This window comes from Eulemur rufifrons, chromosome 9, assembly GCF_041146395.1.
Source record: "Eulemur rufifrons isolate Redbay chromosome 9, OSU_ERuf_1, whole genome shotgun sequence".
NCBI classification, from domain to species: Eukaryota; Metazoa; Chordata; class Mammalia; order Primates; family Lemuridae; genus Eulemur; species Eulemur rufifrons.
In genome coordinates, this window is record NC_090991.1 from 5,092,316 (window position 1) to 5,104,893 (window position 12,578).

At 62.8% G+C, this 12,578-nt stretch overlaps 1 protein-coding gene across 1 annotated transcript in view; it reads left to right on the top strand.

Moving 5' to 3' along the window:
• Positions 1 to 7,706: 7,706 nt before the first annotated feature.
• The window catches only part of MYO15A (myosin XVA), a 56,172-nt gene continuing 51,300 nt past the window's right edge, over positions 7,707 to 12,578 (top strand). Inside the window, exon 1 of the mRNA XM_069483222.1 lies at positions 7,707 to 11,312. Coding sequence (XP_069339323.1) covers positions 7,707 to 11,312 — 3,606 coding nt within the window. The remainder of the gene's footprint in view (positions 11,313 to 12,578) is intronic.

Consider the following 12,578-nt stretch of genomic DNA (forward strand, 5'->3'; position numbering starts at 1 on the left):
CCAGGCTGGAGTGTGGGACAGGCCCACTGCTCAGCTCTCCAGGCTGTTCCTGCCTTCTCTGTCAGCTGCTCGCTCCTTTCCAGAGACAAAACAGGAATAATAGACATCATTAAATATACATGGGGCCCCAGGCGGTTGGCGTGGTGGGCTGGGCGACACTGATCTGCTCTGCTGGGCCAGCCGTGCTCCTGGGGCCCGCCACAGGACCCCCATTAGGCGGCATGCAGGCGGGGAGCAGGCCACGGGACCCAGGTAAGGGGGCCCTAGTTCTGGGTCCTTGGGGTCTGCCACTGGCCCCCCAGATTGCAGGGGAGAAGGCAGCAGGGGGCAGCAGCAGAGCTGGGGCCTGCCCCTAACTCACTGAGCCTCTTCTCTGAGCCTCATTCCTCCACCTGGGAGATGGTGTGATGATGCCCACGCAGTCCCCTTCTGGCGATGAGGGCACTGAGGCAGGTGAGTGCTTGGTGGCTTACCTCAGCCCCTGTCCCGGCTGCCCCGAGGCCTGACCACGGAATCCTAAGTGAGGGTTTCTACCTGCGAGATGGTCATTCCCACTCCCCACCTTGCAGGTCAGGCCTCTGGGCCCAGGCAGAGGTAGGGAAGGCCCTGAGTTCACGGGGTGTCCGGCCAAGTCCAGGCCTTGGATGGGATCCAGGCCTATTCTGTCTCCCAAGCTGGCTAGGAAAGGGTGGGAGGTGAGGCTGGGGGTCTGGAGGTCCTCAGGCAGCGAGGGCTCAGGCCAGAGGCTCAGCCACTGGGCCATGCGTGTTCCTCACTGGGCCGGGCCTGTGCCTGTGGGCCAGAGTAATCCAGGTCTCCATGTCGCGTCCTGGCTGTCTAGGTCTGTGGTCAGCATGGTTGTACCGCCTACACCTGTGTGTGACGGAAGGGGTTGTGCAGCTGCGCATGCCCAGGTCACTGTGAAATGGCAGCTCACGGTGCCCTTAGGGCTAGGGAAGCCCCCTAAGAAGCCCCAAAGGTCCCTGACCCACCTCCCCAGGGTAAACTCCAGGCTTGGTCCCCACCCGTCAGCCACCCGGTTCCTATCACTCACCCTCCCTGGCAATCACAGGGGGGGCCTGCACCCTTGCTCAGGCCTGTCCCCAGGCAGCAGGCCTGTGCCCAGTCCCAGGCTGGCGCCCCTGTGGCCTCCCAGGGGTGGCCTGGCCTGCAGCTTTAGAAGACTCAGGTGTGCAAAGGAGCCAAGGGAAGGACCGCTCGTCAGTCTGTCCCACGCCTGTGCATTCATCCGTGCTCCACACCCTCCTCTCCAGCTCAGATTTTCCTTTGCCAAGAAAGCTGGGTTGGGGCCTCTTCCTCCCGCTCTGTCCCTCTCCCGACAGCTCGCCCACCCCAGCCCCACCTGCTGCATGTCGTCCCTCCGAGTTCCAGACCTGGGTCCAAACTGCCTCCTTGACTCGCCACTGCACTGTTCCGCAGCCACTGCAAACCCACCGTGTCCCAGACCAGACGTGGCATTCCCACGTGGCCCCACCTCAGCTCAGAGACAACTCCTCTGCTCTTCCAGCCGTGCCAGGCCAACCCCAAGTCCACCCGGCTCCACCCTCACCCCAGCCCCATGCACACCCTCACCAGGGCCAGCCTGTTTCAACGCATCCTGAATGTGTCCACTGTACTCCCTACGGCCCGGTCCCAGCCAAGCCACTGTCCCCGCCCCATCCCTCTCCACACGGTGGCCCAAGAGTTTCTTTCCAGACCACTTTCCAAGAAGCCATGTAAGGCAGGCGTTGAGCATGGACACTCTGGAGCCAGGCTGCCTGGGCTCAATGCTGGTTTCAAGCTGTGGCCTCAGGCAACTTACATAACCTCTCTGGGCCTGTTTCCTCGTCTGTGAGATGAGAATAACCGTGCCCACTTCAGAAGCTTGTGGTGAGAGTCCATGAGTTCCGTGTGGCCTGGCAGTTCTGAACACAGGCCCTGTCGCTTCCTGGCTGTGGGCTCTTGGCTGAGCAATCTAACCTCTCTGAGATTGAGCCCTTCATCTGCAAAACGTGAAGAACAGTTTCTATCTTGCATGTGAGAATCTAGTGAGATAGTCCCGAAATGAATTCAGCACGAAGCCTGGCACACAGTAAACATTGGCAGCGTTGGTTATTTTCATACTTTCAAAATGCAAATCTGTTCATAGCAATACTGTAAGCTTAAAGCCTTGCTGTGGTTTCCCACTATTTTAGGGATGGTGACCAAAGTCCCAGCTTCCACTGCCTCCTGGGGCTGGTCCCTGCCTGCCATCCTGGTCACTTCTCATTCCACATGCCCCTCATCACATGCTCCAGACGTAGGACTTTCCTTGAAGCCATTCCTACCATCTAGCCTTTGCACATGCTATTCCATCTATCTGGAATGCTGTTCCCTCTTCTGTGTGATTGGCGCCCTCTCCTCCTTCAGATCTCGGCTCAGGGCTGCCTTCTCAGGGGAGCCTTCCTGGACCTCCAGTGCAGTGTTTGCCCACCTGGTCATGGCCTGACCTTCATAGCTCTTGTTCGTGTAGCTCTTTGTTTAAAGTCTGTGTTCCCTGTGACATGGGAAACTCCATGAGGGCAGGGAACATGTCTGGTCCCACTCAACTCTGTGACCCCCTAGAGGCCAGCACAGTCCTCGACACGTAATAGATGCACAACTAATATTTGAGGCATGACTGAATGAGAGACTTGCTCCCTGACACCCCTCTGTGCCTGTGCAGAGGCTGGGGGCCCTGAGAGGGAGGCAGCCCCTGCTCACCACTAGCCTGAGCTTGAGCTTGCGCCCCCGAGACCAGGAGGGGTCAAGTGGGTGGGCCTTGCCACCAGCAGTCACCCAGACCACCCCTGCTCCAGAGCAGACAGGGCAGTGGCCTGCACTGACAGTGCTGACAATCATAATGGCCACTTACCCAGGCCAGGCACTGTACCCAGCTCTCCGTTTCTCATTTAACATCCACGTCAGCCCCAGGAGGCGGTGGCACTGGTAGCACCTACACCTATGGATGAGGCGACCCCGGTGCAGAGGCTGTGTGACTTGCTGTGGGTCAGATCCGGGACAAGAACGAGACCTGACCCAGAGCTCTGAGCCGCCCGGCTCTGTATCTCCTGGGCTCCGTCTCTGGGTGCTGTGTGTCTTCCTCCTCCTATAGCTGGGCTTGCCTCTCTGGCCCGCAGTCTCTTCATCTGGACGGTGGGGCTCCAGAGTGAAAAGAAGCCTGCCCGAGGGTTTGCAGCGGGACCTGGGCAATGGAGGCCTCTCAGCCTTCCCTCTGGACAAACTCCAGGCAGACAAAGACCCCCAGTAGGGCAGGGGGGGGTTGTGGCTCTAGGAGGCGTCCTTGAGCCTGAAGGGCCAGCCCTGTTCCACTTCTCCCCTGCAAGTCTCTAACGGCTCTCTGCCTCAGTTTCCTCAAATCCCACCTGGAGCTGGGGTAGGGGGCGTGGCTGGACCCTGTGGCCTCCGGCCTTGACTTTCTTCCTGGGAAACCCTCTAAAGGGGTGTTTCCACTCGCTGTCTCCAATTCCTTTTTTTCCCATTTTTTTTTTCACTTTTTAAATGTTACTTTTTTCTTTGAATCAGAAATGCATTCATATGGTTCAAAAATCAAACTGCTAGAGAAAGGTTTACAGTGAGAGAACCATTCTCACTAAGTTCTTGCATATCTTTTGCGGTACTTCTGTATGGAAATAAAAGCAAATACAAACTTATATTCTTAACCCTACACACACACGCACACACTCCCTGAAGAAAGAAGGCCCAGGTATACGCTGCAGACAAGGCTGTGCCGCAGCCTGCCTCCTGCATCAGCGGATCCTGGCACTCACTCCCCATCAGGACAGAGAGATCTTCCACATTCTGTGTTCCAGCCACGTCATCCTAGAATCCATCACGGTCTATGGTAGCAATGAGTGGCTCTGTGTGTGCCCCGATCCCCCTGTGCACAAACGATGGATAGGACAGACTCCCAGTGGTGGATTCCTCCCTCCCTTCTTCCCTTCTCTCTCCCTCCCTTCTCTCTCCCCCCATCTTCTTCCCTTCCTTTTCTTTTTTTTTAAATCAAGATATAATTCACACCCCATACAATTCACCTGCTAAAGGCACAATGCAGTGGCTTCAGTGTGCCCCAGGTAGGCCCACCCTGTGACCGACCACCACGCTCCTGTCCTTCTCGAATCCTCTCCCATCAGGTGTAACCTCCCTCACCCCCACCACTGCACCGGGACCACCCTCGTCACGGTCACCCCTGGAGCTCTAAGGAGCTGCATCCAGCGGTGAGTTCTCCATCCTCAACTCACCTGGCCCGCGAGCCCGTCTTTCGCAGGGGCCCTGCCCTCCTCCGCAGCCCCAGCCCCCTACTCCTTCCTGGCTCTCCGCCACCTCCTCCGCTGGCTTTGTGGTGGTCACTGACCACCTCCTTGGCCCTGGAACAGTGCATCCCTGGGGCTCATTCCTTGGCCTCTCCTCCCTCTGCACCCATTCCCAGATGTCATCCTCCAGAACTGTGGCTTCAACGCCAACTAGATGCCGATGACTCCCTAACTGATGTCACCAGCCCTGATTGCTGTGATGGCCCCTGACAGCTCCCTGGCAGTGCCCCATGGACATCTGACACTCACACATCCAGAGCTGGCTTCTGGGCCCTACCTCCTCAACCCCTCTGCCCGCAGCCTTCCTCTCCTCAGCCGATGATGGCCTCTCCATCCTCCCCGCTGTTCCGAAAGGAAACCTGGGAGCCACCGCTGACACCCCCTCAGCAAATCCCGTCGGCTCTGCCTGCCACATATGCCCAGCATCCCACCACTCGAACCCACCTGCACCGCGGCAGCCTCCACGCCGGCCTCCCTGCCTTTGCCCTCACCCCTGCAGTCAGTTCTCCCACGGCCCAGAGGCTCCCAGGAAGACTGAGGTCAAATTCCATCCCTTCTCTGCCAAAACCCTCTCACAGCTCCGCCTCCCTGGCCGTCAAAGCCAAGTCCCCACCGTGGCTCCCCAAGGCCCCACACCTGTGCCCTCAACCTCCGACCTCGCCCCTCAGCTGTGCCCCTACTACCCTCTGGCCACCCTGGCCTGGCCGCTCGTCCACCCCTCGGGCCCAGGCGCTACCCGCAGCGCCCCCTCTCTCATCCTGCCCAGCGGGCCTTCCCTGACTGTTGGGTGTCACACGCCCCCACTTCATGCTGCCCTCCCGGCTTGCTTTCCACCCCTATGTTACTCGCTGTCCTTGTTCATTGACTGCCCCCCACCCCCAGACGTCGACTCCATGGGGATTTTTGTCTGTTTCGTTCACAGTTGCTTGGACAGAGCTTAGACAGTGCCTGGCACACAGCACATGTCCACAGAGGCTTCTGAATGAATGAATGCATGAACTCTGGCTATAGGACCCTTGGGGACAGGGGACAGGCTGACTGAGGAACCCAAATGAGGGCCCCAAGCAGGGACTCAGCTCATCAGGGAGACCACCTCGGAGGCCTGGCTGGGTCCCTCCACCTCCCGAACTCCTGGCAGGAACAGGCTCTGGGGTCAGCTCAGCTAAGCCCGGCTCTGCCCAGCGTCCTAGGCCGCCCCTCCTGCGTGACGGCCCAGCCACTCCAGAGCCGAGCTGGCACAAGGCCTGGTGAGGATGGTAGCTCTGGACCTAGCCAGACCTGGCTTCTGCTTTCCCAAGCCAGGTGACCTCTAGCAAGTCCCTTTACCACTCTAAGTTTCCCCGTCGGAGAATGGAGATAGTAGCAGTTCCTACCTCACGGCCTGTGGTGAGAATCCCGTGAGATCGTGTGCCACACGCCTGGCCAGGGCCTCACTCTGGAAACCGGCTCCAGGAGGCGAAGCGAGCATCACCACCTCTAGATTCAGAAAAACATCTCTGCCTTTCGTTTTCCCTGAAGCAGGCAGCAGCCACAGCCCAGGAAGAGGAAGGAGCGTGCACAGCATAGGAGGGGGTGGTAGGGCGAGCGCACTGCAGGAGGCCCACTTCCTGTGCACCGGTGCCCCAGCCCCTGCCGGGGAAGCCGCCTGATAGCCCCCGTTTCCATCGAGCCCTTGCCCCTCCCCACGACTGCCTGCCCCAGGCACCACCAGCCCCTGGCACGACCCCTCTGGATGGCTGGGCACTGGCTGGCTCTCAGCGAATCTCAGGGAGGAGCAGGACGACAGTGGAGAGGCGGGCAAAGCGGACAGAGGAGAGGCAGACGGAGAGGGGAGCCTGGCCTGCTGCATGTTCCCTCTCAGCCCCTCACCACTGGCCTGGGAAGTCCTCTGTCTGTCCCCGTTTCACAGCTGAGCAAGCCAAGGCTCTAAAGCCACTCACCCAAGGGCACAGAGTTGGCAAGTGGCAGAAGCAGGGCCAGAACCTTGCTGCTCTGGTCTCCTGTGTTAAACCCTCAAAAAGCAAAGCATTAGATCTGGGACTCAAAGACTAAATTGCAGTTCAGTGTGTCGGAGCCTGACAGCAACTAGAGGTCTGCAGCCACCCTGGCCCTTGCATGTCCTGATCCTTGGGCACAGGGAGAAGAAGAAAGAGGAAGAGGAGGAGGAGAGGGAGAGCTGGTTCTGAGGCTTTGGGCCTAGGGCTGCCACCCCACCCTGAATGTTCCCCTGCCCCCTACCTCTTTTAGTGCAGATTTTCAAAAGTAAGACTGGTCACCAACTAGACAGTGGGCACATGGCCTTGGGTCAGGTACCCAGCTGAATCAATCAGCGGCACCCAGGGAGGGCAACCTACTCAGCCAGGGCAGAAACTGGGAGGAGAGGACAGGCCTAGGCAGGGGCCTCAGACAGGCTCCACCAGGAGGCATCTCAGCGCCTTCTACTGTCCAGCAGCACCATCAGGCCTTGCTGCCTCCTGGTGAAGGAGACAGGGCACAGCTTGTCACTCCCACTCTACAGATGAGATAACTGAGACCCAGAGAGGGCAAGGGCTTTCCTGAGGCCACATAGCCAGTCGGCGGCATAGCTGGGGATCAGAGCCAGGCCTGCCCCCCCAGGAAAGCCTCCCAGGGCCCTGCTGGAGTCCTGCTGAGACACCCCCACCTTGTCCTGGCTCTGAGCTGGCAGCATGGCTCTCCCCCATGTATTATTCAGCTGCTGAGAGCCAGCCAGCTCCCATTACACTGACCGCAGCCCTGGGCACCTGCCCTGCCCGTTCCCCTCCTCCCCAGCCCAGGATCTGAAGGGTCCACGGTTGTCCTCCAAGGTGACTTGGTGGGCTTCCACCATCCCACCCTGGGCTCAGGAAACCAATCTCCACTTCCAGTCCAGTGCCGATTTGCTGGGTGACTTAGGGCAGGTGGCGTCCTGTCTCTGGGGCTCAGTGTCTCCCTCTGTGAAGCCGCAGGGACCCAAGGGCTCCCTGCAGGGGTTGCACCAGCTGAGGCACAGGGAGGGCCTGACCAGGAGCAGCAGCGTTGTTGCCATGGTGACTCTAAGGCCGGGATGTCTCCCGGCACAGCCCGGACAAGCTTCCCCCATCCCAGTAAACGACTCCCACCCACTTTCCACCACCGCTCAGGGTGAAACCCAAGGCGGCTCTAGAGGAAATGAATTATGGATCTGCCCTCCCGGAATCCTGCCGGCCGCTGCCACAGCACCCTGGCCAGTCGCTGCTGCTCTGAGCCCGCAGAGGCCGTGCGTCCAGCACAGGCAGGAGGACCAAGCAAGGCCCCTGTCTCGAGTCCCTGAACCTGTGATACCGGCCTCAGGCTGCTGGGGCGTGGGTGGCCACCATGGCTAAGGAGGAAGATGAGGAAAAGAAAGCCAAGAAAGGGAAGAAGGGGAAGAAGGCCCCGGAGCCAGAGAAGCCCAAACGGAGCCTGAAGGGGACATCGCGGCTGTTCATGGGCTTCCGCGACCGGACACCCAAGATCTCCAAGAAGGGCCAGTTCCGGAGCGCGTCGGCTTTCTTCTGGGGCCTCCACACTGGTCCCCAAAAGACCAAACGCAAGAAGAAGGCCCGCACCGTGCTCAAGTCCACGTCGAAGCTCATGACGCAGATGCGCGTGGGCAAGAAGAAGCGGGCGATGAAGGGCAAGAAGCCGTCCTTCATGGTGATCCGCTTCCCCGGACGGCGCGGCTACGGCCGCCTCCGGCCGCGCGCCCAGTCGCTCAGCAAGGCGTCCACGGCCATCAACTGGCTCACCAAGAAGTTCCTCCTCAAGAAGGCCAAGGAGTCGGGCAGCGAGCAGGCCACGCTGGACGCCTGGCTCCAGCGCACGGACTCCCGCGCGGGCTCCCGCAAGCTGCCCTTTCCGTCGGGCGCCGAGATCCTGCGGCACGAAGGCCCGCTCCGCAGGTTCCCCCGCAGCCGCAGCATCTACGCGGCGGGCGAGCCCGTGGGCTTCCTGCCCTTCGAGGACGAGGCCCCGTTCCGGCACTCGGGCTCCCGCAAGTCGCTGTACGGGCTCGAGGGCTTCCAAGACCTGGGCGAGTATTACGACTACCACCGCGAGGGCGACGACTACTACGACCGGCAGTCGCTCTACCACTACGAGGAGCAGGAGCCCTACCTGGCAGGCCACAGCCCCTACGGGCCAGCCTGGCCGCCCTACGGCGACCGCTACTTCGGGTACCCGCCCGAGGACCTCTACGACTACTACCATCCCGACGACTACGGTGGCTCGTTCTACCCGGGGTACACCTACGGCTATGGCTACGGCTACGACGATTACGAACCCCCGTATGCGCCCCCCTCGGGGTTCTCGTCCCCTTACGGCTACCACGACGGGTACGAGGGCGAGGCAAACCCGTACAGCTACCCCCTGGATCCCTACGCGCCATACCGGCCCTACGATGCACCATACCGGCCCTACGACGCGGCATACCCGCCCTACGACCTCCCGTACGACACGCCCTATGGCGTGCCCTACTTTGACACCTACGGGGTCCCCTACACCGTCCCCTATGCCGAAAGCATTTATGGCGGTGGGGGGGAGGCCATCTACCCTCCCGAAGTGCCCTACCTCTACCCAGAGGAGCCGGCCTTCGTGTACCCTTGGGTACCGCCACCCATCCCGTCGCCCCATAACCCATACGCCCACGCCATGGATGACATCGCGGAGCTGGAGGAGCTGGAGGAGCCGGAGGAGGCGGGCGGCGAGCGGCAGAGCACCTCCTTCCGCCTGCCCAGCGCTGCCTTCTTCGAGCAGCAAGGCATGGACAAGCCCGCCAGGTCCAAGCTGTCCCTCATCCGCAAGTTCCGCCTCTTCCCGCGGCCCCAGGTGAAGCTGTTCGGGAAAGAGAAGTTGGAGGTGCCGCTCCCACCCTCACTGGACATTCCACTGCCCTTGGGGGATGCGGAGGAAGAGGAAGAGGAGGAGATGCCCCCGGTGCCCTATGGCCACCCTTTCTGGGGCTTCCTCACTCCGCGCCAGCGCAACCTCCAGCGCGCCCTGTCCGCCTTCGGTGCCCACCGGGGCCTGGGCTTCGGCCCGGACTTCGGCCGGCCCCAGCCTCGCCCAGCCACCTCGCTGGCGCGGTTCCTCCAAAAGACGCTGTCGGAAAAGAAGCCCACCCCGCGGCTCCGGGGCAGCCAGCAGGCCCGGGGGGGCGGCCCCGCGGTCAGGGAGGCGGCCTACAAACGCTTCGGCTACAAGCTGGCCGGCATGGACCCGGATCGGCCCAACACGCCCATCGTGCTGAGGAGGGCGCAGCCGCGCGGTCGCAACAACAACAACGCCCACCGCGCGCCCGCGCCCAGGGCCCGGGCCCTCGCCCGCTGGAGCGCGCTCGCGTCCCCGCCCGCGCCCCCGCGGCCCCCCAGCCCGCGCCCGCCGCCCGCCCCGCCCTTCTCTCCGGTGCTCCCGCCCCGGCCGCGGCCCGCCTCGCCCTACGGCTCGCTCCGCTGCCGCCCGCCGCCCTGGGCCGCCCCAGCTCACGTGCCCCCTGCGCCCCAGGGGAGCTGGTGGGCCTTCGTGGAGCCCCCTCCCGTGAGTCCGGACGTGCCCCCCGACCTGCTCCCCTTCCCCGGACCCCGGCCCTCGTTCAGGGACTCCCGCCACCCAGGGGCGCCCTTGGGTTTCCCCGGGGCCTCCCCGCAGGCGTCGCGGAGGCGGGTCTGGTCTCCCCTGCCGTCCCCCCAGCCCTCGCTGAGGAGCCTGCCGGGCCCGGGCTACGGCTCACCCCTGGGGCCCCGGTCCCCTCGGCTGTCCGTCCGCCCTGGCCCCTTCCAGCCGCCTTTCCCGCCCCCACCCCGCCGACCCCGCTCGCTGCGGGAGCCCCCGGTCCTCGGTCGGGCCTCGGGGAGCCTGGGTCCACCCCGCTCGCCGCTGGGCTCACCCCGGCCGCCCTCGCCGCCCCCTCTACTCGGCCACAGCCCACGGCGCCGGTCGCTCAACCTGCCGTCGCGCTTCCCACACTCTTGGCGGCGCCTCAGCGAGCCACCAACACGGGCGGTGAAGCCGCGGGTGCGTCCGCCCTTCCACCTGCCGTCTGGTGCGGGGTCCTGGCGGGCGGCTGCTCCACCCCTGGAGCCCCGGGAGAGCCCGAGAGAACCTGAGGACTCCGAAACGCCTTGGACGGTTCCCCAGCTGGCCCGCAGCTGGGACGCGGATGTGCCTGCCACCCAGCGCCCACCCTCCCCCTGGCCAGGAGGCGCAGGCAGCCTCCGAGGCTTTTCCAGGCCACACCCTGTGCACGAAAACCCCTTCCTCAAGCACTTGGGCCCCGTGCCACCTCCGCAGCGTGAGGACCCAGCTATAGCCTCCACCAATGTCTTCTTGGGCAGACACCATGACCCCGGGCCTGGACAGCTCACCAAATCGGCTGGACCGAGCCCTGAGAAGCCTGAAGAAGAGGCCACCCCCGGGGACCTTCAGCCACCAGCAGAGCCAGAGCCTCCTATCCCGACACCCCCCAAGGATGTCCTTCCAGAAAAGAAGACATTGAGCCTCAGCCTCTCGTACCCACTGGCTGCATGTAACCAGACAAGAGCCACATGGCCACCATGGCACCGCTGGGGGACACTGCCCAGAGCCCCAGCCCCCTTGGCACCCACAGGTGCCCCAGGTCCCCTGCCCAAGGGGGGCCAGTGGCACCAGGCAGGCCCTGGGCGTTTTGCTGTGGTCATGCCTCGGGTGCAGAAGCTGAGCTCCTTCCGGCCAGTTGGGCCTGCCACCTTACAGCCCACTGACCAGCCTGCTAAGGACCGTGAGCCCAGCCCTGAGCCACGAGCCTGGAGTCTGCGCTGGTACCGCCTCTGGCTGCCAGTGGATGCCCACCGTCCCTGGCCACGAGTACATACCTGCCCCCAGTCCTGCCACCTGGGCCCCAGAGCCACCTGCCTGTCCCTCAGGGGCCTCTGGGAAGAGGTTGGCCCAAAAAGCTGGCAGAACAAGGTATGGGGGCACAGATCAGAGACAGGGGTTGGGGGTTCTGGCCCAGAAAGTAGGACAGGAGAGACCGCCTGAGGAGCCCCTAAACTTGGTGAGCTGCTGCCTGCTTGGGCCGTAGTCTCCACCTCTGTAAGTTGAGGAGTATGGCCTGGTCCTCTCAGAGGCAGGCCAAGGACAGAGACATAGGAAACCTTCTGGGGTGCTTTTGGGAAGGGATCTTTGTCAGTCCCAGCCTGGGCCCTGGACAGCCCTGCCCTGGTCCAGCCTGGATGGCAGGTCTGGCCCTCAACTGCCCCTCAGAGATTTTGGCCAGGTCAAGTGCAAAACTGCAGGGCTTGCCTGTCCATCCTGCCCACCCACACATCCAGGTCTGTGCTGTTTCTCCTGCCTCCACTGACCCTCTCCCAAACTGGGGTCTCCTCTCTCTTCTCAGGGCTCCAGCTGCCCTTCGCACTCCCCTGGGCTGAAAGATTCTGGAGTAGGTGAGGGTGGGAGGCTCACAACCCAACCTTCCAGTCTCCTCATTGCAGAGTGGGGAAACTGAGGCCCAGGGGTCACACAGTGGATGGGGGACTGAGCCGGGAGTCTGTCTGGGCCCCTTGTGGGGTGCAGGGCAGGCAGCCCATCTGAGGGGTGCCCAGCCCATGCCTGGCTGCCATACTCATGGCGGAATGCGAGCCTGATGCTGGGGTGGTCACCGGAGCCTCCCCCGGGACACCCGGAATGGGCGGGGCAAGCAGGGGCGGCGGGTGCTTCTCAGCCTCTGCAGACGGTGCCCGGCAGAGCGGGCAGCCAGCCGGGCCCCAGCAATGGCAACTGGAGCAGCCTGGCTGTTGGGGGGGCCCTGGCCCCGGCGGCGGGTGCCCCGAGCTGTGTGGGCTGCAGCATTGCGGGAACGGGACGCGGGGCGCCCAGTGGTGAAGGGCAAAGATGCCTGGGCCCTCCTCACCCTGGAATATGTGAGTGGCTGAATTATTCAGGGTCTGTGGCCAGTGGAAAGCACATGGGCAGGTGGGTGGGCCAGAGGCCAGGGCGGAAAGGGTGATACTCTCCATGCCCTACTTAGCAGCCCAGCAGCGGGCACGCAGGGCTCACTCCTGGTGTCCTCTTTCCTCGCCTGCTCAGGGAGGGGTGCAGCTAGGGTGGGAGAGGCTGAGAGTGTACCTGTGTGCTTACAGTCATGCGGGTCCCGTGCAGACCTGCGTGCCTCAGTGTGTTTGCGAGCATGTACCACAGCCGAAAGAGGAAAGCAAGTGTGTGTGTGTGCCA